A 25,633-nucleotide genomic window follows, 5' to 3' on the forward strand; every position below is an offset into this window, starting at 1 on the left:
GGTTTTGTTTTTTTTTTTTTCTCTGTGCAGTAACACCTTCACCCTCTCTGGCGCCGGACCGAGGCCGAGCGCTGTTGTGTCTGTGCGGGGGGACGGCGGTAGCTGCAGCCTTCTCCTGAGGATCGTGGTTAGTGACGCAACTGCAGTGTAGAAAGCTAAAATGAATAATAAAATTTATTTTCTATGTCCCTAACAGGGGGGAGCGGGGGCCGCAGCTGCTTCTCGGGTGGGGACGCCGGCGGTGGGCGCGCGCGGGCGGTGAAACACGGGGGCGGGTTGCGCAGAGCTCCCTGACCCGCTCCCGGTGGGGTGGGAGCTCCATCGCTCCCTCCAGTTTTCCCAGTCTGTCCCAGCTGCTTTCCCCACCCCAAACTGGGAGCAAAGGCGGGGGCGGGGAGGCAGGGACAGCGCTGAGGCCCGGCGTGGAAAAAAAAGACACTTTAATCACTGGCGTTTTTGACAGATACGATCCGGAAGGGTTAAAAAGTGGCTGAGTGGGACCAGAGCAAGGCCAGGAGGCAGCGGCAGGGCCGGCAGCCCCACGCCGAGGAGAGGGCAGGGCTGCCGCGGGCAGCTGCCCAGGGACGGAGCAGGCAGGGCCCGGAGCTGCAGGCAGGGATTGTGCCGGGGCGAGACCTCGCCGGGGACGGTCCCCGTCCTTTAAAGTGCCGTAAGGGAGAGGAGGCTCCGCTGCGAGCTGGGGGCGGCGGGGCCGGAGGCCGGTTGCCGGAGGCCGGGCAGGCTCAGCCCCAGCCCCGCAGCCCCCAGGGCAGCGCGGGCACCCTCCCGCCCCGGCGGCTATTGCATTGATCCGACGGCGAGTTCGCGAGGACGTGGCGCCGGCCGGCCGTTCCCCCCGCAGAGGCGACGGCGGCGGCACCGCCGCAGGCCTGGGGCCCGTGGGTCACCGGGGAGGGAGGGCGGCCCCTCCGCCTCACTGGTTGCCTTCATAGTTGAGCACGTAGTAGTCGTGCACGTACATCAGGACGACGATGGGCTGGCCGATGATCAGGCAGATCCAGACGGCCGCGTTCCCGTAGTTGCCCCTGAGGAACTTGGAGATGAACCAGGCCAGCGGGATCTGGAGGGGATGGCGGCAGCGTCAGCCCCGCCGCCGGCAAACGCCGGGGCCGTGCCCCGAGCCCCGGGGGCCGCAGGGCCCCGCCGGGGTCGGTCAGGGCTCCGCTTACCTGCATCGCCATCCCCATGAAGGCCCAGAGCCGGAACATCTTCAGGGGGACGCTCACCAGGTACTGCGGGGAGACGGCCTCAGCGCCAGCCCCGGCCGGCAGCGCCAGGCGGGGGCCGGGGGGAGCCGGGGGCAGCGCTCACCTCATGGAAGAAGGCAGAGCCCAGGAAAACGGCGGTCTGGGCCGTCCACTTGCTGAGCCCCCGCTTCAGCATGGGCTTGTAGAAGTGCCTGAGAAGCAGCGGCGCGTTGGCGCAGAGCGGCAGCAGCCCCCGCGGAGCCGGGGGGCGAGGAGCCGGGGACGGGTCCCCCCCCCGCGACCCCCGCGTACCTGAGACACCACTTGTGCACGGGGATGTTCCAGTTCTGCCAGAAATAGGTCACCGACTCGGAGTTCCTGCGGAGAGCGGGGCCGTCAGCCGCGTCCCCGCTCCCCCCCACGGCGCAGGGACCCCCGGCCCGGGGGCAGGAGGGGCGCAGGGGACAGCGCCGTCCCCCCGCCGCCGCCGCTCACCACCAGTCCCTGTAAAACTCCCGGTCGCCGAAGCGCGTCACTTCGGCCATCACGTTCAGGCAGGAGTGGAAGAACCAGTAGAAGAAGATGAGCCAGATGAGGTGGTTGGGGACCTGCGGGGGGGAGGGGGAGGCCGTCGGGGGGGTCCTGGCCGCCCCCCACCCGCGGGCAGCGGGGATGGCGGGGGTACTCACGGCCAGCTTCAGGAGCCGCTCCATGATCCGGGAATAATCCATGTCCTGCAAGGCAGCGGCCGCCGTCAGCCCTGGCCCGCGGCGCCCGTGCCAGCCCGGGAAGAGGGCAGGGGCGGCTGCGGCACGGCGGCGGCTTGGCCGGATCCCAGCACCGAGCACCCTCTGCCCCACTGAGGGCAGGCTGCGGGGTGGCCTCTGCCCCCCCCCCCCCCCAAATCACCGGTCCCTGGGGGACCCCCAAGCGCCGGGGGGGCCCCCCCTCACTCACCCGAAACGGCTTCATGGAGTTCTGGATCGTGGGCACCATCCACTGGAAGAGAGGAGGCGGCTGGAGCGGGTGCGGGGCCCTGCCGGGGAGGGGGGGCCCTGCCGGGGAGGGGGTCCCCCCATCCCCCCCGTGCCGGCAGAGCGCGGCCCCCGCGCCCCCGTACCTGCTGGATCAGCCCCACCAGCAGCTGGATGAAGAACAGCTGGAAGAGAGAGGCAGCCATCAGCGGGGGCCCCCGGCCCCCCCACCCCGGGGACCCCCATCCCCCCCCATTCCCCCCCGCCTCCGGGACCCCCCATCACCCCACGCTGTGAAGGCAGAGGCCAGGGCTCCGGCCACGAGGCTCCCACCGGCCCCGAGCCCAAACCCCCCTGCAGACCCCAGCCCCTGAAGGACCCCCAGATCCCCCCCGCAGGACCCCAGCCCCCCCGGACCCCCCGGACCCCCCCAGCCCTCACCATCTCGAAGAGGCGCCGGAGGAGGAAGCGCTTGCGGACGCGGGGGGAGCGGGGAAAGTTCAGCTCGTAGCAGAGGGTGGGCGCGAAGACAAAGTAGTAGAGATCTGCGGGGAGGGGGCGCGTGGCTGCAGGGCCGGGGACCCCCCCAGCCGCTCCGGGGACCCCCAGCGGCTCCGGGGACCCCCCAGGGTCCGGGTCCGGGACCCCCCCAGGGTCCGCGCTTACCGCCGTAGGTGAGGTTGTCCGGGTAGGCGACGCCGTTCTTCCCCACGTCCCCGTTGGCGTCCTTGGCCTCGGCAGCTGGGAGAGGGGAGCGGAGCCGTGAGCCCCCCGGGGCGGGGGGAGCCCCGCGTCCCCCCCACCGCCGCCCCGGTGCCGTACCTGCGGCCGAGCCGTCCCCGGCGGCCAGGGGGGCTTTTTTGGCTTCCCTCCTCTTCCGGCACCACTTATTGACGTCCTTGAAGGAGAAGAGCTTGAGGAAGAGGACGGTGTAGACAGCCAGGGTGAAGGCGGCCCCCACTGCGGAGAGAGGGGGGGCGGTGAGGTGGGGAGGGAGCAGGGCCCGATCCTGGACCCCCCCCCCCCCCCCCCGGGCCCAGCCTGGCCCCCGTTTGCCCACCTGGGGTGATGGAGGTGATGGCGAGGACGACGCCGGCGGGGAAGCAGAGGACGGCCAAGAGGTTGAGGTTGTGCAGGGCGGCCCCCGCCGCCTCCGAGAGGGAGCCCTGTGGGGCGGGGGGCGTGAGATTGGGGCGGGGGGGCGTGAGATTGGGGCGGGGGGGGACACCCCAAGCCCGGGCAGGGGTCCCCCGGCGCTCACCGCTGCCAGCCACCGCTCCAGGGCCAGGGCCACCACGATGAAGACGTTGGCTGCTGCGGGGAGAGGAGGCGGGGGTCAGGGCTGCCGGGACGGGGCCCGCGGCGGGGCGAGGGGCTGCGGCGGCGGGGGGCACTCACCGATGAGCAGGCAGAGGGAGGGCCAGCTGTAGGGGTCCTTGAGGAAGAGGGAGACCACCTGGATGGGGTCCACCAGGATGCCGTACCTGCGCGGGGCGGGGGGTCCTCAGCGGCCGGGGGGGGCCCCTCCGGACGCCCACAGCCTCCGGGTCCCCACCGCGGGCTGGGGGCTCCCGTAGCCACCGGAGCCACCCCACGGGGGTCCCTGCTCCCACCCCAAATCCCCAGAGGCCCCAGGGACCCCTCCAGTGGGATCCCAGGGATCGATGGCACCCCCAGCCCCGTGCCAGGGACGATGACACCCCCCAACCCCATACTGGGGACAAGGATGGCACCCCAGCCCCATACTGGGAACCATGACACCCACCCCCAGCCCCATACTGGGGACAATTACAGGCCCCCAGCCCCACGCTGGGGTGGCAGAGCCGCCCCAGGCGGCGTGGGGACGGACGGGGGGGGGGACGACAGGGTCCGTGTCCCCGCCGTGGGGACCCCCAGGTCCGTGTGTCCCCCCCGTGGGGACCCCCTGGTCCGTGTGTCCCCCCGCCGTGGGGACCCCCTGGTCCGTGTGTCCCCCCCGTGGGGACCCCCAGGTCCGTGTGTCCCCCCGCCGTGGGGACCCCCAGGTCCGTGTGTCCCCCCGCCGTGGGGACCCCCTGGTCCGTGTGTCCCCCCGCCGTGGGGACCCCCTGGTCCGTGTGTCCCCCCCGTGGGGACCCGCTCACTTGATGAGGTTCTCCAGGAAGAGCCGAGCGTTGCTCAGGATCTGGCGGAGGAAGGAGGAGATGGGTGAGGCGGGGGGGGGAGGGGGGGCCGGTCCCCGTGTCCCCGAGCTCGGGCAGGGCTCAGGGACACTCTTGCGTCACCGGTGCCACAAGGCTGTGCAAGGGTTGCGGCACGCGGCGCGGTGAGTCACGCGCCGGCCCACGGACGGTTGCCACCGGCCACGAAACCGCGGCTGCCCCCGGGGGGGGGCTTCGCGCCTCCTCCCCTGGGAAGCCCAGAGGCCGGCGATGGCCACGGCGGCACCGGGTGCCGCGTCGGCGAGCGGGCACCGTCGGCACGAGTTAATCGGCGCCGTGGCCGAGTCCCTTCTGCTCGCTTTCACCCCGCTAACTGAGTTAAAGCCACACCGAGGGTCGGCCGTCGCCGCGCCGGTTCTGGCGGCAAAGCCACCGCCGCAGCCGCGCTGCCGGGGCGGCCGTCGCGGCGCAGGGCCCCGACTCACCAGCATGACCACACACCAGTTGAGGATGCCCCGGTAGTTGCTGTAGCCGCTGGCCGAGCTGAGCAGAGAATCCTGCACCTTGTGACACCTGGGGACGAGACGGGGGGGACGCGGGCGGCGTTTGGGGGGGACGCGGGCAGCCAGGGCCGCCCCGGGGACCCCGGCGGCGTTTGGGGACAGCGGGGACGCGGGTGGGAAAGCCCGGGGGAGGCGTGGATTCGGGGCGCAGGCAGGCAGCGGGCAGCCCCGGGACGGGCAGGGGCAGGCAGCCAGGAGCCCCCCCAGTCCTTGGGGACACGACTGCCGCCCCCCAGGAGGGGACAGGGGCGTCCCAGCGCGTTCAAGCGGTTCCGGGGTTGGGCAGAGCCCAGAGCTGCAGGCAGGGCAGGCAGGGCAGGCAGGGCCGGGTCCAGAGTCCCCGGGTGCCGCGGCCCTCGCCCCGGATAAGATACGGGGGGGTCAGGGACCGATCCTGCCCCCGCCGCGCCCCAGGAGAGGGGGGTACGGGGCTGGGGGGCTGCAACTCTGTTTCGGGACGCGGCGGCGGGCGGGCAGCAGCAGGCAGCAGCAGGCAGCGGGCAGGCAGCTCACCCACGACCCCCACAGCCCCTCGCTCCCCCCTCGGGGGAGCTGGACCCCCCCTGCCCAGCCATGGCGGGGGGGGGGCTCCTGGGGGGGTTTAGGTCACCTGGATTGGGGTCCCCAGGGGATGCGACCCCCCCAGGGGCCGGGGATGGGTCCCCAACCGGGGGCAGGGGACTGGGGGACCCGGGGAGCCCAAAACAGGGGACATGGGGACCCCCCCAAGGGCAGGGGACCCCAAGCAGGGGACAAGGGGGGTCCTGGCCCCCAGGGGACGTGGGGACCCCCCCCCCAGGGACAGCAACCCCCCCCAGGGGACAAGGGGGGGCCCCGGTCCCCGGGGGGGGCGGGGGGGGGGGGCAGGGACACGGAGGGGGGCGCTGGGACCCCCCCCCCCGCCGCCCGGGGAAGCGGCGCCCGGCCGGGGAGGGCCCCGCGGTGCCGCCAGAGGAACCGGGAAGGGACGGGGACGGGGGGGGGGCACCGGGGCCGTTACCTGAAATCCCCGTCGGGGTCATCGCCGCCGTCGCCCTGCCCGGGGCCGGGGCCCTGCTGCCGCCCCGCTGCGCCCCCCCGCCGCCGCCGGGCCGCCGCCGCCCCCCCGCCGGTTGCCGTGGCCGCGCCGCGGTCGCCCATGCTGGGCCCGGCCCCGTCCGCGCCGCCGGCCCCCGCCGCCTCCCGGCCACCGTAGGGCGCCCCCCGCCCGCCACGGCCTTTGTAACCTTGGCAACCGCCCCGCCCACCCGCCCCGCCCCGGCCAATGGGAGGGGCGAGAGGCCGCGGGACTACAACTCCCAGCGTCCCCCGCGGGCCTCCCCGCGCCCGCCTCTGCCGGCGTCGTGACGGGCGGCGGAGAGGACCAATGGCGAGGCGCGATGCGGAAGGGGGGGTGAGCCAATGGGGAGGCGGGGCGGGGCCGCGCCGGCCAATGGGAAGGCGGAGCGGCGGGGGGCGGGGCAGCGCGGCGATGAGCGGCGGCCGGCGGGCGAGCGGGGGGCGGCGGGGGGGGAGCGCAGGTGAGGGGCGGGGGGGGGGGGGGGGGGCGATGGGGGGGCGATGGGGGGGTGATGGGGGCTATGGGGGGTGGGGGGGGCTATGGGGGGGTAATAGGGGGGTGATGGGGGGCTAATGGGGGCTATGGGGGGTGGGGGGAATGGGGGGCAGGGGGGGCGGGGGGGGCTATGGGGGGAGGGGGGGTCACTGGGGGCTGGGGGGGCCATGGGGGGGTGCAATGGGGGGGAATGGGGGGCCATGGGGGTGGGGGGCTGGGGGGTGCAATGGGGGGTGCATGGAGGGGTGGGGGGGGTCTAGGGGGGCGTGGTGGGGGGTGGGGGTCTCATGGGTGGGAGGGGGATATGGGGGGGCCATGGGGGTGCAGCAGGGGGTGGGGGGGCGCGGGGGGCGATGGGGGGGTGAAAGGGGGAGATGGGGGGGGGGCCAGGGTGGGGGTGGGGGTGCCCAAGGCGGGGGGGGGGCGTGGCCCTGGCAAAGCTCCTGCCACGCCGTGCCGTGCCGTACCGTGCCACGCTGTGCTGTGCCATGCCGTGCCGTGCCGTGCTGTGCCGTGCCGTGCCACGCTGTGCTGTGCCATGCCGTGCCGTGCCGTGCTGTGCTGTGCCGTGCTGTGCTGTGCCGTGCCGTGCCGTGCCGTGCTGTGCCACGTGGGCTGTGCCGCGCCAGCCATGCTGTGCTATGCCGTGCCGTGTCGGCCATTGCGGTGCCGTGCCGTGCCGTGCCATCCTAGCCATGCTACGCCAGGCCAGCCGTGCCGTGCCGTGCCGTGCCGTGCCGTGCCACGCTGGCTGTGCCACGTGGGTCATTGCGGTGCCATACCGTGCCATGCCGTGCCATCCTAGACTTGCCACGCCATGCCGTGCCACGCTGGCTGTGCCACGTGGGCCACGCCGCGCCGCGCCACGCCAACCGTGCTGTGCTCCGCCGCGCCGTGCCACCTGGGCCATTGCAGTGCTCTGGCAGCCACGCTGTGCCATCCTAGCCATGCCGTGCCGGCCACGCCGTGCCGTGCCACGCTGGCTGTGCCACATGGGCCACGCCGTGCCACGCCAACCATGCCGTGCTCTGCCATCCTGTGCGATGTGGGCCATGCCGTGCCGTGTTGCGTGGGCACGCCAACCGTGCCGTGCCGTGCCGTGCCACGCCAACCATGCTCTGCTCTGCCGCGCCGTGCTGTGCCGTGCCGTGCCACACCAACCGTGCCGCGCTCTGCTGTGCCACGCTGTGCCACGCCAACCGTGCTCTGCTCTGCCGTGCTGTGCTGTGCCGTGCCGTGCTGTGCCGTGCCGTGCTGTGCCATGCCAACCATGCCGTGCTCTGCCGTGCTGCATCGCATCAACCGTGCCGTGCCCTGCCGTGCTGTGCCACACCAACCGTGCCGTGCCACGCTGACCATGCCGTGCTCTGCCGTGCCGTGCCGTGCCAACCGTGCCACGCCAACCCCGCCGCCGCCGCGGCGCAGCGGGAGCAGGGGGCCGGTGCGGGCGGCGGGCGCAGCAGCGGGTGCAGGTGCTGCGGGCGCTGCGCAGCGACCCGGTGGGGCTGGAGGGGCTGCGGGCGGCCGCCTGCGGCGAGGGGGGGCTCTGCCCCGAGCTGCGCCCCCAGGTCTGGCCCCGGCTGCTCGGCATCGACCCCGGCCACCGGCCGCCCCGGCCAGGTACGGGCTGCGGGGGGCGGGGGGGCAGGGACCCCGGACCCCATCCCCCCCATTCCCCCCCTTCCCCCCAGCCCCCGGGGGGTGGGTGCCCCCACCCACCCCCACCCCCCCCCCCCCCGCAGCCCCCCCCGCCCTGCAGGAGCACCGGGACCGGGGCCAGGTGCTGCTGGACGTGGCTCGCTGCGCCCCCCGCTTCCCCCCCGGTGAGGCCGGGATCGGGCCCCCCCCGGCTCCCAGGGAGCGGGGGCTGGGGGTGCTGGGGGGGGAGCAGGGTGGACTGGGGGGGCAGAGGGGGCTGGGGGGGTCCCAGGGGGCTGGGACTGGGGGGTCTCAGGGTGCTGGGGGGTCCCAGGGGGCTGGGGGGACTGGTGGGGGTCCAAGGGGGCTGGGACAGGGGGGTCCCAGGGTGCTGGAGGGGACTGGGGGGTCCCAGGGGGCTGGGGTTCTGGGCGGGGTCCTAAGGGCTGGGGGGCACAGGGGGCTGGGGGGTCCCAGGGGGCTGGGACTGGGGGGTCTCGGGGTGCTGGGGGGTCTCAGGGGGCTGGAGGGGCCTGGGGGTCCCAGGGTGCTGGGGTTCCGGGGGGTCCTAAGGGCTGGGGGGTCCCAGGGGGCTGGGAGTGGGGGTGCTGGGGGGAGCAGGGTGGATTGGGGGGGGCAGAGAGGGCTGGGGGTCCCAGGGTGCTGGGACTGGGGGGTCCCGGGGTGCTGGGGGGTCCCGGGGGGCTGGGGCTGGGGGTGCGGGGGCTGGGGGTGCCGGGCCCCCGTAGGCAGCGGGCGCTGCCCCCAGGGATGCCGGCGCAGCAGCGGCGGGTGCTGCAGGGGCAGCTGGCGGGCCTCATCCTGCACGTCCTGCGCGCCCACCCCCAGCTCCACTACTACCAGGGCTACCACGACGTGGCCCTCACCCTGCTGCTGGTGCTGGGCCAGCGCCGCGCCGCCCCGCTGCTGGAGCAGCTCTCCACCCACCACCTCCGGTACCCCGGCACCCCGGGACCCCCCCGGGACCCCCCCGGGACCCCCCCCACCTCTGATACCCCCCACTGGGACCCCCACCCACCCCCGGGACCCCCCAGCATCCCCCCAGGACCCCCCACCCCCCCGGGACCCCCCAACCCCGCCCCAGTGTCTCCCTGGGCCCCCCACCCACCCCCGGGACCCCCCAGGACCCCCCAACCCCACCTTGGCGCCCCCCGGGACCCCCCGGGACCCCCCAGGACCCCCCACCCCCCAATACCCCCCGGGACCCCCCAGCCCCACCCCAGTGTCTCCCTGGGACACCCCCCCCACCCTGACCCCCCAGGAGTCCCCCAGGACCCCCTCCCCCGGACCCCCCCCCAGGACCCCCCAACCCCACCCCAGTGTCTCCCTGGGACACCACCCCCCGACACCCCCACCCCCCCCGACCCCCCCTAGGATCCCCCCCCCCACCCCCCCGGGACCCCCCAGGACCCCCCCACCCCCCTACCCCCCGGGACCTCCCCAACCCCACCCCAGTGTCTCCCTGGGACCCCCCCCACCCTGACCCCCCCCAGGACCCCCCAACCCCACCTTGGCACCCCAGGACGACGCGCCCCCCCCCACCTGAGCTGCCGGGGTGGGGGGTGCCCCCCTTTCCCGGGGTGCCGGGGGGGGGAGGGGTGCCACCTCCCCCCCCCCCCCCCCCCCCAGGGACTTCATGGACCCCACGCTGGGCCCCACCACCCGCATCCTCCACTACCTCCCCCCGCTGCTGCAGCGCGAGAGCCCCCGCCTCCACGACTTCATGCAGAGGTAGGGGATCCTGGGGGGGGGGGGACGGGACACGGGGACCCCCCCAGGCCGTGGGGTGCCCCCCCCCCGCCCCCCCGCAGCCCCTCACCCCCCCGGCAGGGCGGAGGTGGGCACCCTCTTCGCCCTGAGCTGGCTCCTCACCTGGTACGGCCACGTCCTCGCCGACCTCCATCGCACCCTGCGCCTCTACGACTTCTTCCTCGCCTCCCACCCGCTGATGCCCGTCTACTTCGCCGCCGCGGTAGGGCGCGGACCCCCACCCACCCACCCAGCCGCCCACCCGCGGCGGGGGGTCCCTAAGGCGGCGGGTGCCGTCCGCAGGTGGTCCTGCACCGCGAGGCGGAGGTGCTGGCCGCCCCCTGCGACATGCCCAGCCTCCACCAGCTCCTCTCCCGCATCCCGCGGGATTTGCCCTACGAGCGCCTGGTGCTGCGGGCGCGGGAGCTTTTCCAGCGCCACCCGCACGCCCGCCTGGCCCGGCAGCACCGCGAGAGGTGAGGGGCCGGGGGGGGGCTCCGCCGCGACCCCCCTCTGCCAAACCCCGGCGTTGAGCCGGCGCCTTCCCCCTTCTCCCCGCCGCAGCGTCGCCATCCAGTCCTTCGGCGCCTTCCAACGCGCCGCGGCCCGCCAACGGCCCGCCGCCGTCCTGCGCCGGGAGCCGGCCGGGGCGGGGGGCGATGCCGCCGTCCCCCTGCCCGTCGCCGGTCGCAACCCGCTGGTGAAGGCGGCCGTCTGGGGGCTGTCGGCCACGCTGGGGGCCGTGGCCTTGGCCGTCACCCACACCGCGCTCGACTGGGGGCCCGAGTTCCTGCTCCGGCTCTTCTAGCGACGCCGGCGGCACCGGCGCCGGGCTGCCCGGCCCGGGGGCGGCTTTCAATAAAGGCTCGTTCGGAGGCGCCTCTGCGCTGCTCCCCCCGGTTTCGGGGGTGCCCCCGCCGTTCGGCGCCCCCGGACGAGGCCAGCGCCCTGCCTGCAAGACGACTTTATTGGGGGTCTGGGGTCCCCTGCCTGCTCGGCTCCCATCAGCCCCTGGGGCAGCTCACTTGCCCGCGATCGGCAGGCCGCCCCCCGCCGCGCGCGGGGGACCGTGGGGTCCTGCCCCACCGCCCCGTCCCCGCAGCTCTTCCCAGCGCGGCCCCGGCACGGGGGCACCCCGCGGTTGGGGGGGGGGGGGGGGGAGCGGGGCTGCGGCCCCCCCGGCGCCGCCCCGCCTCAGTCGAGGGGCCGGAAGGTGAGCAGGGGCGACTTCTCGGGCATCAGGATGAAGCGGAAGACGGTGCGGATGTCCTCGGTGGACACCGCCTCGATGGTGAAGTTGCGCAAGACCTGGAGGGAGCCGAGGCATCGGGTCAAGCCAAAGCATCCGGTGAAGCCAAGGCCTTGGGTCAAAGCAAAATGGGGGGTCGAGGCCGGACGTTGGGTGAAGCGAAGACGCTGGGTTATGCCACGGCGTCATTGGGTCACGCCAAAACACCGTTGGATCAAGCCAAGACGTCATTGGCTCACGCCAAGGCGTTGGGTGAGGCCAAAACATTGGGTGAAGCCAAGACGTGGGGTCAAGGCAAACTGTTGGGCCGTGCCAAGACATGGTTGGATCAAGCCAAGACATTGGGTCACGCCACGACGTCATTGGGTCACGCCAAGGCGTTGGGTCACACCAAGACGTCATTGGGTCGTGCCAAGACATTGGCTGAAGACGTTGGCTCACGCCAAGACATTGGGTCAAGCCAAAACATTGGGTGAAGCCAAGACGTGGGGTCAAGGCAAACTGTTGGGCCGTGCCAAGACGTGGTTGGATCAAGCCAAGACATTGGCTGAAATCAGTACGTTAGGTCACACCAAGACGTCGTTGGGTCACACCAAGACGTCGTTGGGTCACACCAAGGTGTCATTGGATCAAGCCAATATGTTGGGTCAAGGCAAGGCGTTGGGTGAAGCCAAGATGTTGGGTCACATCAAGACATCGTTGGGTCACGCCAAGGCGTCATTGGGTCACACCAAGGCGTCATTGGGTCACACCAAGACCTTGGGTCAAGCCAAGACACTGGGTGAAGCCAAAATGTTGGGTCACACCAAGACGTCATTGGGTCATGCCAAGGCCTTGGGTCAAGCCAAGACATCATTGGGTCACGCCAAGGTGTCATTGGGTCAAGCCAAGGCCTTGGGTGAAGCCAAGATGTTGGGTCACACCAAGACGTCATTGGCTCACGCCAAGACATTGGGTGGGGTCAAAACATTGGGTGAAGCCAAGACGTGGGGTTAAGGCAAACTGTTGGGCCGTGCCAAGACATGGTTGGATCAAGCCAAGACACTGGGTCACGCCAAGGCGTTGGGTCACGCCAAGACGTCATTGGGTCACACCAAGGCGTTGGGTCACGCCACGACGTCATTGGGTCACGCCAAGACATTGGGTCACGCCAAGACATCATTGGGTCACGCCAAGGCGTTGGGTCCCGCCAAGACGCTGGGTCGCACCAACCCGGTTTCGGGGGTCCCAGGCCCCCGGCCGCTGGCGGGGGGGGGTGGGGGGCACACGGGGGCGGGGGTCCCCACTCACGTGCGCGAGGAAGAGCATCATCTCGGCCTCGGCGAGGCGGCGGCCGATGCACTGGCGGGCGCCGAAGCCGAAGGCCAAAGCCTTGAAGCTGGTGTCCTCCTTGCCGAGCCAGCGGGAGGGGTCGTAGCGCTCGGGATTGGGGAAGACCTCGGGGCTGCGGCCCATGGCGTACAGCGCCACCTGGCACAGCGTCTGCGGGGGGCTCAGCGCCGCGCCCCGCACCCCGCCCCCCGCCCCACCGCGCCCCGGCCCCGCCCGCCCCCGCGCCCTGCAACCCCCGCGCCCCGCGCTCACCCCCGCCGGCACGTGGTAGTTGTGGAGCACCACGTCGGTGGCGGGGTAGCGCTGCACCGTGATCCCCACCGGGTACAGCCTGGGGGGGGGCGTTAGGGGGTCCCCAAGGGATCCCCAGTGCCTCCCAGTGCCCCCCAGTGCCCAATCGCCCAGTGCCCCCAGCCCACCCCAGCTCCCCAGTCCCCCCAGTCCCCCCATTCCTCCCCAGTGCCCCCCAGTCCCCCAGTGCCTCCCAGTGCCCCCAGCCCACCACAGCTCCCCAGTCCCCTCACTCCCCCAGCCCCCAGTGCCTCCCAGTGCCCCCAATCCCCCCAGTGCCCCAGTGCCCCCAGCCCCCCAGTGCCCCCCAGTCCCCAATCCCCCAATGCCCACAGCCCCCCAGTGCCTCCCAGTCCCCGATCCCCCAATGCCCCCAGACCCCCCAGTCCCCCCAGTCTCCAACCCGCAGTGCCCCCAGCCCCTCCCAGTGCCCCCAGCCCCCCAGTGCCCCCCCAGTCCCCAATCCCCCAATGCCCACAGCCTCCCAGTGCCTCCCAGTCCCCGATCCCCCAATGCCCCCAGACCCCCCAGTGCCCCCCGGTCCCCCCCGCCCCCCCAGCCCCCCACCCACCGCAGGGTCTCCTTGATGGCGGCGCGCAGCAGCGGCAGCGCGCCCAGGACGTCGGGCAGGGGGGGGCCCGGGGGGGCGGGGGGCTGGGCCGGGGGTGCCCCCGCCCCCGCCGCCCGCAGCTCCTCCCGCAGCGCCCGCTGCACCCCCGGGTTGCGCCCCAGCTCGAAGAGCGTGAACAGCAGCGGCATGGCCGTCTGGGGGGGCACCCTCAGCACCCCCCGAGCCCCCCCCATCCCGGGACCCCCCCCCGAGCCCCCCTGACCCCCCCCCGCCCCGACCCCACCCCCACGGCGACCCCCCTGCCCCCCCCCGAGACCCCCGCTCTGACACCCCCACCCTGCCCCCCCCCGACACCCCCCCACCCTGCCCCCCCGACCCCTCCGGACCCCCCCCCCGACGCCCCCCCGACACCCCCACCTTGAGCCCCCCGACCCCTCCGGAACCCCCCCCCCCCGCCCCCCCACCCCCACCCTGCCCCCCGCGGGACCCCCTCCCCCCGCCCCCCCGATTCCCCCCCCCCCGAGACCCCCACCCCGCCCCTCCCTGGGACCCCTGCCCGAGACCCCCCTGAGCCCCCCCCGCCCGGGACCCCGGCCCCCTCCCCGGGACCCCCCCCCCCCTCCGACCCCCTCCCCCGACCCCCACCTTGACCCCCCCGCCCGGGACCCCCACCCTGACACCCCCCCCCCCCCCCCGGGACCCCCCCCCCCCGTGACGCACGGTGTCGACGCCGCCGGCGGTGAACTCGGTGACGTTGGCCTTGACGGAGTCGAGGGGGAGGCGCCCGCGCAGCAGCAGCTCGGCCATGATCCCCCCGCGCCCCCCCGCGCCCCCCCGCCCCACCGCCGCGCACAGCCGCTGGATGCTGCCGTCGGCTGGGGGGGCACCGGGGGTCACGGGGGGGCACCGGGGGGGGGCACCGGGGGGGGGGCACCGGGGGGCACCGGGGGTGGGCACCGGGGGTCACGGGGGCACCGGGGGGGGCACCCGGGGGGGGGGCACCGGGGGTCACGGGGGGCACCGGGGGCACCCAGAGAGGGGGGGGCACCCAGAGAGGGGGGGCACCCGGGGGGGGGGCACCCGGGGGGGGCACCCAGAGGGGGGGGGCACCCGGGGGGGGGGAACACGGGGGGGGGAACACGGGGGGGGAACACGGGGGGGGGCACCGGGGGGGTCACGGGGGGGAGTGCACCGGGGGGGAAGCACCCGGGGGGGGGCACCGGGGGGGTCACGGGGGGCGTCATCGGGGGGGGGGGGTACCGGTGGGGAGGGGGAGGCACCCAGACCCCCACCCTAAGGGTTTCCCTCGGGGGGGGGGGGGGGGTGGGGGTGTCTCGCGTCGCGCGCACCGTGCTGGAAGATGGCGTCCCAGGCGCGCAGGTGCTCGCGCCAGAGCGGCGCGCGCAGGCGGGGCAGCAGCGGCGCGGGCAGGAAGAGCAGCGGCAGCGTCGTGCGCAGCATCGCCTGCACCGCGCCCAGGAAGCGCCGCGCGCCCCCGCGCCCCGCGCCCCCCGCCAGCCCCAGCCGCTCCCCGTACAGCGCGTGCGTGCTGGCTGCGGGGGGGGGGGGGCGGGGCGCGTCACGGGGGCCGCCCGGGGGGGCCCCCCCCCCCCCCCCCAGGGTCCCGCTGCCCCCTCCCCCCCATCCCCGGGGGTCCCGGGGGTCCCACTGCCCCCTCCCCCCCCATCCCCGGGGGTCCCACTGCCCCCTCCCCCCCCCATCCCCGGGGGTCCCGGGGGTCCCACTGCCCCCCCCCATCCCTGGGGGTCCCGGGGGTCCCACTGCCCCCCCTCCGGGTCCCACTGCCCCCCCCCATCCCCGGGGGTCCCACTGCCCCCCCCGTCTCGGGGGTCCTGAGGGTCCCACTGCCCCCCCCTCCGAGTCCCAGGGGTCCCACTGTGCCCCCCCCCGTCCCTGGGGGTCCCACTGCCCCCCCCCCCAGGGTCCCGGGGATCCCACTGCCGCCCCCCGCGTCCCTGGGGGTCCCGCTGCCCCCCGCCCCCATCCCCGGGGGTCCCAGGGTCCCGCTGTGCCCCCACCCTGGGATTTTGGGGGTCGTCCCCCCCCCCACGCACCCTCCAGGGTGAAGCGGAAGAGGAGGGGGTGGGGGTCGAGGGTGAGGGCGCGGCCGGGGCTCTGCTGCACGCGGCGCCGCATGGCGGCCGCGAAGTCGCCGGCGACGGCGTCGAGGAGCGGCAGGAACTTGCGGACGCCGGCGGGGCTCAGCACCGCGGGGTTCAGCGCCAGCCGGTCCGAGCGCCAGGCCTGCCCGTTCCTGCCCGCGCCCGCCGTCACGGCCTGCCCGCGCGGCACGCCCTGCCTGTGCTGCCTGCCCTGCCTGTGCTGCCTGCCCTGCCTGCCCTGCCCACGGTGCCTGCGCTGCCCATGTGGCCCGTGCTGCCTGCCCTGCCCACACTGCCTGTGCTGCCTGCGCTGCCTGCCCTGCCCACACTGCCTGCCCTGCCCACACTGCCTGCCCTGCCTGTGCTGCCTGCCCTGCCTGCCCTGCCCACGGTGCCTGCGCTGCCCATGTGGCCCGTGCTGCCTGCCCTGCCCACACTGCCTGTGCTGCCTGCGCTGCCTGCCCTGCCCACATGGCCCATGCTGCCTGCCCTGCCTGCCCTGCCCGTGCTGCCCATGCTGCCTGTGCTGCCTGCCCTGCCCACGCTGACCGCGTGGCCCGTGCTGCCTGCCCTACCTGGGCTGCCTGCCCCGCCCACGCTGCCCGCCCTGCCCGCGCGGCCTGTGTGGCACGCGCTGCCTGCCCTGCCTGCCCTGACCGCACTGCCCGCCCTGCCCGCGCTGCCTGTGCTGCCCATGTGGCCCGTGCTGCCTGCCCTGCCCGCCCTGTCCATCCTGCCTGCCCTGCCTGCATGGCCCGTGCTGCCTGCCCTGCCCGCACTGCCTGTGTTGCCTGCCTGCACCGCCTGCCTTGCCTGCACTGCCCATGCTGCCTGCACTGCCTTCACTACCTGCCCTGCCTGCCCTGCCTGCCCTGCCTGCGCTGCCTGTGCTGCCTGTGCTGCTGATGCTGCCTGCCCTGCCTGCCCTGCCTGCGCTGCCTGTGCTGCTGATGCTGCCTGCCCTGCCTGCCCTGCCTGCGCTGCCCAAGGCCCTGGCCGACCCCGGGGTGCCCGGCTCTCCCCCAGGGTGCGACCCATGCCCCAGCCCTGCCCCACACCTGCCCCACAGCGCACCCACGGCCGCCCCACGGAGCCCCCCAGCCCCGCCCCACGGCCGCCCCACGGAGCACCCAACCTGCCCCACGGCCGCCCCACGGAGCCCCCCAGCCCCGCCCCACGGCCGCCCCCCGGGGCCCGGCGCGGGCGCTTACAGCAGGAAGAGGCCGCACTTGTGGTTGCGCAGGCGGCGGTGGGCGCTCCAGGCCGCGATGCCCATGCGCCGCGGGAAGGGGCCCTCGGCCCGGAAGAGCTGGGCCGCGTCGCGCGGGAGCAGGACGTTGACGCAGTCGTAGGCGCCCACCCGCTCCCTGCGGGGCGCCCGCGTCACCCTGCGCCCCGGGGCGGGGCCGACGGGGACCCCCACCCGCCGGGGGGCCGGGGCCGGGGGGGCGTCGGGATGGGGCGGGGTCAACTGGGAGCACCCAGCCATGGGGGTCCAGCCATACTGGGGGTGCTGGGATGGGGCGGGGTCAACTGGGAGCACCCAACCATGGGGGTCCCATGATGATGGGAGTGCTGGGACCCGCCCCCAGGATGGGATGGGGTCAACTGGGAGCACCCAGCCATGGGGTACTGTGGCCGTGGGGGCACTGGGATGGGGCGGGGTCAACTGGGAGCATCCAGCCAAGGGGGTCCAGCCATACTGGGGGTGCTGGGATGGGGTGGGGTCAACTGGGAGCACCCAACCATGGGGGTCCTGTGGCCGTCGGGGCACTGGGATGGGGCGGGGTCAACTGGGAGCATCCAGCCATGGGGGTCCCATGATGATGGGAGTGCTGGGACCCCCCCCCAGGATGGGATGGGGTCAACTGGGAGCACCCAGCCATGGGGTACTGTGGCCGTGGGGGCACTGGGATGGGGCGGGGTCAACTGGGAGCATCCAGCCAAGGGGGTCCAGCCATACTGGGGGTGCTGGGATGGGGTGGGGTCAACTGGGAGCACCCAACCATGGGGGTCCTGTGGCCGTCGGGGCACTGGGATGGGGCGGGGTCAACTGGGAGCACCCAACCATGGGGGTCCCATGATGATGGGAGTGCTGGGACCCCCCCCCAGGATGGGATGGGGTCAACTGGGAGCACCCAGCCATGGGGTACTGTGGCCGTGGGGGCACTGGGATGGGGTGGGGTCAACTGGGAGCATCCAGCCAAGGGGGTCCAGCCATACTGGGGGTGCTGGGATGGGGTGGGGTCAACTGGGAGCACCCAACCATGGGGGTCCTGTGGTCGTCAGGGCACTGGGATGGGGCGGGGTCAATGGGGAGCACCCAACCATGGGGGTCCCATGCTGATGGGGGTGCTGGGATGGGGTGGGGTCAATGGGGACCACCCAACCCACGGCTCCTGTGGCCATGGGGGTGCTGGGACCCCCCCCCCACCTGTAGATGGGCCCGAGGCGCTGGAAGCTGCCCTCCATGTGGTGGTGGAAGTCCTGGAAGCCGTCGCTGCGCCAGATGCGGTAGAGGTTGAGCCAGCGGTCGCGGCGGTCGCGGGGGATGGCCTGGTAGGGCTGCACCCCCCCGGCGCCCCCCGAGCCCAGCGCCCGCCGCCCCCACAGCCAGCTCCGGGCTCCCATGGCTCCGCGTCCGGCCGCCGCCGCCGCCGCCGCCTCCCCTTATATCGCCAAGGCCAAGGTCGGCCCAGGCGGGGCCGCCCCCACCCCCACGCCGGCCCCCGGGGACGCGTGGGGCCCGCGGACCCCCCGGAGCCATGGGGCGCCCCCGGCGCCCCCCGTGTGCGCCCAGCCCCGCGCTCCCTGAGCCGGCGCCCCACGGCGCCCCACGGCACCCAGCCCCACGGCACCCAGCCCCACAGCACCCCACAGCGCCCCACAGCACCCCGCAGCACCCAGCCCCACGGTGCCCCACAGCACCCAGCCCCACGGCACCCCACGGCACCCAGCCCCACACGCCCAGACCCACAGCACCCCACAGCGCCCCACAGCTCCCAGACCCACACACCCAGCCCCACAGCACCCAGCCCCACACGTCCTGACTCAGCACCCCGCAGCATCCCACAGCACCCCGCAGCACCCAGCCCCACACTCTCAGACCCACAGCACCCCGCAGCACCCAACCCCACACTCTCAGACCCACAGCACCCCACGGCACCCAGCCCCACACGCCCAGCCCCACAGCACCCCACAGAGACAGGGTGGGCAGCGGTGCCCCCAGCCCTGCTATGGGGCAGCCCCACGGCGGGGCTGGGGGGAGGGGGGTGGGGTGGGGCCCCCCCGTCCCGCGCCCGGCGGCTAAAAACGCGCGGGGGCAGCGGGGGCCAAGGTCCTGCTGCTATTTGTGGGGCGGCGCGGCCATGACGGGGGCCGGGGCGGGGGGACGCCCTGGAGACGGTGTGGGGCGCCCCACGGTGCGGGTGTGGGGCAGGCCGTGGGGCTGGGCTGGGCCCCCGGGACGTGGGGCGAGGGCTGCACCGCTACGGAGCTGATACGGCCCCATGCCTGCGTCCTGTGGGGCTGGGGGATCCGTGGGGTGGGGGGTCCCGGGGGATCCGTGGGGCCCCGTGGGGTGGGGGGTCCCGTGGGGTGGGGGATCCGTGGGGCAGGGAGTCCTGTGGGGCTGGGGGTCCTGTGGGGTCCCGTGGGGTGGGAGATCCAGGGGCTGGGGGATCCGTGGGGCGGGGGATCCGTGGGGCGCTGTGGGTTCCGTGGGTCACTGTGGGTCCCATGGGGTGCTCTGGGTCCTGTGGGGTGCTGTGAGGCCCGTGGGGCGCTGTGGGTCCCGTGGGTCCCTGTGGGTCCCGTGGGGTGCTGTGGGTCCCGTGGGGCGCTGTGGGTCCCGGGGGGCGCTTTGGGTCCTGTGGGTCACTGTGGGTCCCGTGGGTCACTGTGGGTCCCGGGGGGCGCTGTGGGTCCCGTGGGTCCCTGTGGGTCCCGTGGGGCGCTGTGGGTCCCGGGTGGCGCTTTGGGTCCTGTGGGTCACTGTGGGTCCCGTGGGTCACTGTGGGTCCCGTGGGGCGCTGTGGGTCCCGGGGGGCCCGTGGGTCCCTGTGGGGCCCGTGGGGCGCTGTGGGGCCCGTGGGTCCCGTGGGCGCAGCGGCGAAGGAGAGGCGCAGCCGGGGTGCGAGTTATATATTTTTTTCCCTTTTTTATTGTGAAGTGCGGCGCGGCCGGGGCCTTTGTGCTTCTCTTCTCCTCTGCCTTTTTTTTTTTTGCTTTTTTTTTTGCCTTTTTTTTTTTCTCTCTTTTTTTCCCTTTCGCTTTTTTTGGCGTTTTTTTTTTTTTCTTTTTCTTTTTTTTTTTTTTTTTTTCCTGGAACGTCGTCCAAATCCTCAAAAAAATTCCCCGGGCGAAGGCGCCGGGAAGGCGGTTGATTCTTTACAGCTCGTAAAAAGTCGTGGCGGGCGCCACGCGGTTATGTACAAGGCTGCTCCAGCGCCGGCCCCGGGTACAAATCGGGGCCCGAAGCTTCTACGGTCCTGCTACCTGAACGGGGGGCGGGGGGCCGGGACCCCCCGCCGCGGCCGGGCCCCCGCCGCGAGGCCTGCCCGCGGGGCTGGGCGCCCGCCGGCCTGCGACGGGGCGACGGCGGCGACGGCGGGGTCCGGGGGGCGGGGGGGGAGGGGGAGAGGGGGGCCCGCGGCGGGGGCGGCGGCTGCGGCGCGCGGCACGGGCGGGGCGCGGTGGCTGCGGTGCCTGCAGTGTGCGCAGTGGGTGCAATGGGTGCAGTGGGCGCAGTGCCTGCGGCGTGCGCAGTGAGTGCAGTGGGTGCAGTGGGCGCAGTGCCTGCAGTGGGTGCAGTGCCTGCAGTGGGCACAGTGCGTGCAGTGCCTGCAGTGAGTGCAGTGTGCACAGTGCCTGCAGTGGGTGCAGTGCCTGCAGTGGGTGCAGTGTGCAGTGGGTGCAGTGGGTGCAGTGTGCACAGTGCCTGCAGTGGGTGCAGTGCCTGCAGTGGGTACAGTGTGCAGTGGGTGCAGTGTGCAGTGGGTGCAGTGCCTGCAGTGCGCACAGTGCCTGCAGTGGGCACAGTGGGTGCAGTGTGCACAGTGCCTGCAGCATCTGCAGTCTGTGCAGTGGGTGCAGTGTGCGCAGTGCCTGCAGCGTCTGCAGTGGGTGCAGTGTGCAGTGGGTGCAGTGCCTGCAGTGCCTGCAGTGCGTGCAGTGTTTGCAGTGGGTGCAGGGCCTGCAGTCTCTGCAGCGTGCAGCGTGGGCGGTATTTGCAGTGTGCACAGTGTTTGCAGCGTCTGCAGTGTCTGCAGCGTGCACAGGGTTTGCAGTGTTTGCAGCGTGGGCGGTATTTGCAGTGTTTGCAGGGCATGCAGTGGGTGCAGTGGGTGCAGCACGTGCCGTGTTTGCAGCATGCAGTGGGTGCAGCATTTGCAGCATGCACAGGACGCCCAGTGTCTGCAGCGGGCCCAGTGTTTGCAGTGCTTGCAATGTCTGCAGCGCTCACGGCGCGCGCCGTGTTTGCAGTTTGCAGTGTTTGCAGCGTGCGTGGCGCCTGCAGCGCGAGCAGTGTTTGCAGCGCGCGCAGTATGTGCAGCCTGCACGGTGTTTGCAATGTTCGCAGGGCGTGCAGTGGGCATGCAGGGTGTGCACTGCGTCTGCTGCGTGTGTGCAGCGCGCGTGCAGCGCACCGGCTGCGGTTCCTGTGCTGCATGTGTGCAACGTGCGCCGTGTTTCACGTGGGCTGCGTGTGCAGTGGGCGCGCAAGGGCGTGCGCCGCGTGTCTGCTGCGTGTGCGGTGCGTGTGGGTAGCGTGGGCGGCGCGCAGGCAGCTCGCGCACAGGGCGCGCAGCGTGGGCGTGCTGCACGTGCATGCGCATGGCGTGCACAGCAGGTGAGCGTGCAGCGGCTGTAGCACGTGCACGTGTGCAGCGTCTGCGTGCAGCACGTCCGGTGTGGGCAGCACGTGCACGTGTGCAGGGTGCGTGCAATCGGCTCAGCGCATCCGTGCGCAGCGTCCGCAGCGTTCGGTGTGCGCAGGGCGTGCAGTGTCTGCAGCGTGTTTGGTGTGTGCAGTGCGTGTGTGTGCAGCGCCTGCAGTGTCTGCAGCACGTGCAACATGTTCAGTGCCTGCAGCGTGTGCAGCGTGCGTGTGCGTGCACCGCGTTCAGTGTGTGCAACATGTGCGGTGCGCTCAGCGTGTCTGTCTGCAGTGTGTGCAACGTGGCCGCTGTGTGCAGTGCATGCAGTGCGTGCCGTGTCTGCAGGGTGTGCAGTGCCTTGCAGGACATGCAACACGTGCAGTGCCTGCAGTGTCTGCAGTGCATGCAGTGTCTGCAGCGCATGCAGTGTCTGCAGCGTGTGCAGGACGTGCAGCATGTTCACTGTGTGCAGTGTGCGCAGCGTCTGCAGTGTCTGCAGCATGTTCAGTGTGTGCAGTGCGTGCAGTGTCTGCAGTGTGTGCAGCATCCGCAGCGCCTGCAGGACATGCAACATGTTTAGTGTGTCCAGTGCGCGCAGTGTCTCCAGGACATGCAACGCGTTGGGGGTGCGTGGTGTGTGCAGTGCATGCAGTGTGTGCAGTGTCTGCAGTGAGTGCAGTGTCTGCAGGATGTGCAACGTGTTCAGTGTGTGCAGCGTGCGCAGTGTCTGCAGTGTCAGCAGGACGTGCAACGTGATCAGAGTGTGCAGTGCATGCAGTGCGTGCAGCGTCTGCAGGACGCTGGGAGTGTGGAGTGCATGCAGTGAGCGCCGTGTCTGCAGTGTTGAGTGCAGTGTCTGCAGCGTGTGCAGTGTCTGCAGGATGTGCAGCATCTTCAGTGTGTGCAGTGCGTGCAGCGTGCGCAGTGTCAGCAGGATGTGCAACGTGTTCAGTGTCTGGTGCCTGCAGCGTCTGCGGCACCTTGGGTGCGCGCAGCGTGCGCTGTGTCTGCAGTGTCTGCAGGATGTGCAACGCGTTGGGTGTCTGCAGCGCCCGCAGCACGTTGGGTGCGCGCAGTGCGTGCAGTGCGTGCAGCGTGTGCAGTGTCTGCAGCGTCCGCAGCACGTTAGGTGTGCGCAATGCATGCAGTGTTTGCAGCGTCTGCAGCGTGTGCAGTGTGTGCAGTGCCTGCAGCGTCAGCAGGACATGCAGCATGTTCAGAGTGTGCAGTGTCTGCAGGATGTGCGCCGTGTTGGAGGTCTGTGGTGTCTGCAGCGTCCGCAGCACGCTGGGTGTGCACAGCGCGTGCAGTGTCTGCAGCGTGTGCAGCGTCTGCAGTGTCTGCAGCGTGTTGGGTGTGTGCAGTGCGTGCAACATGTTCAGTGTGTGCAGTGTCTGCAGCCTCCACAGCACAGTGGGTGCGCGCAGTGCATGCAGCGTGTGCAGCGTCTGCAGCGTGGTCAGTGTGTGCAGTGTCCACAGCGCCCGCAGCACGGTGGGTGCGTGCAGTGTGTGCAGTGTGTGCAGTGTCTGCAGCGCCTGCAGCGCCCGCAGCACGTTGGGTGCGTGCAGTGCACGCAGCGTCTGCAGCGTGTGCAGTGTGTGCAGTGTCCACAGCGTCCGCAGCACGGTGGGTGTGTGCAGTGCGTGCAGTGTGTGCAGTGTCAGCAGGACATGCAGCACGTTCAGTGCGCGCAGTGTCTGCAGCGTCTGCAGTGTGTGCAGTGCGTGCAACGTGTTCAGTGTCCGCAGCATCCGCAGCACGTTGGGTGTGTGCAGTGTCTGCAGTGCGTGCAGTGTCTGCAGCGTGTGCAGTGCGCGCAGTGTCTGCAGCGTCTGCAGCACGTTGGGTGTGCGCAGCGCGTGCAGCGCGTGCAGTGTCTGCAGCGTGTGCAGTGCGCGCAGTGTCTGCAGCACGCCGGGTGTGTGCAGTGCGTGCAGTGCGTGCAGTGTCTGCAGTGTGTTCAGCGTGCGCAGTGTCTGCAGCGTCTGCGGCACGCTGGGTGTGTGCAGCGCGTGCAGTGTGCGCAGTGTCTGCAGCGTGCGCAGTGTCCGCAGCGCCCGCGGCACGCTGGGTGCGCGCAGCGCGTGCGGTGCCTGCAGCGTGTGCAGCGCCTGCAGCGTCAGCCGTGCGTGCAGCGTGTTCAGCGCCCGCAGCGCCCGCGCCGTCGCGCCCGCGAGGCCGGCCTGCCGCGCGCGCCGCCGTGCCGCGGCGGGCGCGAGGCCTAGCGGGGGGTGGGTGGGGGGCGGGCGGGGGGGGGCTGGGGGGGGCCTAGCGCTACTCCGGCGTCATCCCTGATATCGGTGGCTCCCGACGGGGGGCGAGGGTCCCCGAGGCCTCGTCCCCGCGCCCCGGCGCGCGCCCTGCGCGCCGTGAATTATTGCTCTGGGGTTCGGTGCCGGCTCGGGGGCAGCGCCCTGGCAGAGCCTCCCTACGGTTTGGCAACGCAAGAAATCGCTCGTTCGGCTCCAAAAAGCGTCTAAAAATTGGCATAGATTTAAATACTTGGGGGGTGGGGGGTGGGGGGGTGTTTTTTTGCATGCAGAGTCCCCGGGGGGGGGGGGGGAGGGGCGGCCCCTCCCCCCCCCCCCCCCCCCCCCCCCCTTTCAGTCCCTCCCAAAAGTGACAAGACTTTGGCATCGTGGGGGGGGGGGGGGAGGGGGGAGGGGCCCCCGGAATGGGGGTGGGGGTGGGGGAGGGGGTTGTGCTCTCGGGGAAGGGCGCCCCGGTGGGGGGAGGGGCGGCCCCTCTTTTTTTTGGGGGGGGGGGAGGGGGAGCCCCCCCGGGGAGGGGGGGGGGGCGCCGGGATATGGGGGGGGGATAAACCGCCCCCTCCCCCCCCGGGTTTGGGGGTACCCGTGCGCAGGGGGGGTACCCGAGGGGGGGTACCCTGAAAGGGGGGGGGTCCCGGGTTTGGGGGTCCCCGGGTTTGGGAGTCCCCGGGGGGGCACCCTGAAAGGGGGGGGGGACCCGCGTTTGGGGGTCCCCAGATTTGGGGGGGGAACGACCCGGGGGGGGGACCTGGGTTTGGGGGTCCCCGGGTTTGGGGGTCCCCCGGGGGGGTACCCTGAAATGGGGGGGGTCCCCAGATTTGGGGGTCCCCAGGTTTGGGGGGGGAACGACCCGGGGGGGGGGGTACCTGGGTTTGGGGGTCCCCGGGTTCGGGGGTCCCCGTGCAAGGTTTGGGGTACCCAGGGTGGGGGGGACCCTTGTGGGGGGGTACCCAAGGGGGGGGAGGGGGGTCCCCGGGGCAGAGGTACTGCAGCGGGTGCGGGGTGCCGGGGTACCCCAAAAATCTGCCCGGGCGTCACTGTGCCATGGGGGGGGGGGGGGGGCTTATTGCGGGGCCCCCTGCAAGGGGGGGGCACCCTGGTTTTGGGGTACGGCACAGGGCGGGGGCACCCATGCAAGGGGGGGTGACCCCGGTTTCGGGGTACGGCACGAGGCCGGGGCGCCCATGCAAAGGGGGGGGGGGGGGGTTGGGGGGGGGGGGGGCACCCACAAATGGAAGAGCGGAGGAGGGGGGGGAGGCCCCCCCCTGATTTTTGGGGTGCCCCCCAGGAGCGGGGCACCCATGCAAAGGTGGGGTCACCCTGGGCGGGCTATGGCGTGCGGCCGGGGCACCCATGCAAGGGGGGGGGGGCACCCCCATTTTGGGGTGCACCCCAGGAGCGGGGCACCCATGCGATGGGGGGGGGCACCCTGATCTTGGGGTGCACCCCAGGGCTGCAGCACCCATGCAAGGGGGGGGGGTCACCCCCATTTTGGGGTGCACCCCAGGAGCAGGGCACCCATGCAAGGATGGGGGGGGTCACCCCCATTTTGGGGTGCGCCATGGGGTCAGGGCACCCATGCAAGGATGGGGGGGGTCCCCCTGGTTTTGGGGTGCACCCCAGAACTGTGGCACCCATGCAAGAATGGGGGGGGGGTCACCCCAATGTTGGGGTGCACCCCAGGGCTGCAGCACCCATGCAAGGGGGGGGTCACCCGCATTTTGGGGTGCAGCATAGGGTCACACCACCCATGCAAGGCAGGGGGGTCCCCCCCTGGTTTTGGGGTGCACCCCAGGGCTGCAGCACCCATGCAAGGGGGTGGGGGGGTCACCCCCATTTTGGGGTGCACCCCAGGAGCAGGGCACCCATGCAAGGCGGGGGGGGTCCCCCTGATATTGGGGCGCATCCATGCAAGGGTGGGGGGGGTCCCCCTGGTCTCGGGGTGCACCCCAGGAGCGGGGCACCCATGCAAGGGGGTGGGGGGGGTCACCCTCATTTTGGGGTGCGCCACAGGGTCAGACCACCCATGCGAGGCGGGGGGGGGGGGGGCGGGGGGGTCCCCCCGA

The 25,633-nt window shown here is 72.9% G+C and overlaps 3 protein-coding genes across 4 annotated transcripts; 1 reads left to right on the forward strand and 2 right to left on the reverse strand.

The window, feature by feature from the left end:
* Positions 1-423: 423 nt before the first annotated feature.
* DGAT1 (diacylglycerol O-acyltransferase 1) lies at positions 424-6,047 on the reverse strand. The gene is made up of 17 exons (XM_087733185.1): positions 5,887-6,047; positions 4,809-4,896; positions 4,306-4,346; positions 3,581-3,666; positions 3,444-3,496; positions 3,243-3,348; positions 3,005-3,142; positions 2,849-2,923; positions 2,624-2,727; positions 2,329-2,367; positions 2,166-2,207; positions 1,898-1,942; positions 1,704-1,816; positions 1,521-1,586; positions 1,333-1,420; positions 1,191-1,253; positions 424-1,081 (listed from the first exon to the last, which is right to left on the reverse strand). Exons 1-17 carry the CDS (start codon positions 6,024-6,026, stop codon positions 935-937), a joined length of 1,434 nt encoding a protein of 477 aa, XP_087589311.1. The 5' UTR covers positions 6,027-6,047; the 3' UTR covers positions 424-934.
* A 1,755-nt stretch (positions 6,048-7,802) lies between these two features.
* On the forward strand, positions 7,803-10,801 carry LOC148057174 (TBC1 domain family member 20-like; the record flags this gene model as incomplete). The annotated part of the gene is made up of 7 exons (XM_087733727.1): positions 7,803-8,061; positions 8,184-8,264; positions 8,849-9,035; positions 9,730-9,831; positions 9,931-10,072; positions 10,153-10,325; positions 10,414-10,801. Coding segments are annotated over 7 exons (1,188 nt in total), but the record flags the coding sequence as incomplete, so codon positions are not given.
* Positions 10,802-10,919: 118 nt separating this feature from the next.
* On the reverse strand, positions 10,920-18,048 carry LOC148057175 (cytochrome P450 11B, mitochondrial-like). Of its 2 annotated transcripts, none has more exons than XM_087733072.1 (9): positions 17,850-18,048; positions 16,627-16,782; positions 15,368-15,567; positions 14,642-14,845; positions 14,013-14,167; positions 13,293-13,486; positions 12,683-12,761; positions 12,389-12,568; positions 10,920-11,157 (listed from the first exon to the last, which is right to left on the reverse strand). In XM_087733072.1, the coding sequence occupies exons 1-9, from the start codon at positions 18,044-18,046 to the stop codon at positions 11,044-11,046; spliced, it is 1,479 nt and encodes a 492-aa protein (XP_087589198.1). In that variant the 5' UTR covers positions 18,047-18,048; the 3' UTR covers positions 10,920-11,043. The 2 variants fall into 2 exon arrangements, with proteins under 2 accessions (XP_087589198.1, XP_087589126.1); XM_087733000.1 differs by having other exon boundaries at positions 12,389-12,580.
* Between the last annotated feature and the right edge of the window lie 7,585 nt (positions 18,049-25,633).

This window comes from Nipponia nippon, unplaced genomic scaffold (genome assembly GCF_047370975.1).
Source record: "Nipponia nippon isolate SJK-2023a ecotype South Korea unplaced genomic scaffold, ASM4737097v1 scaffold_1, whole genome shotgun sequence".
Lineage (NCBI taxonomy): Eukaryota > Metazoa > Chordata > Aves > Pelecaniformes > Threskiornithidae > Nipponia > Nipponia nippon.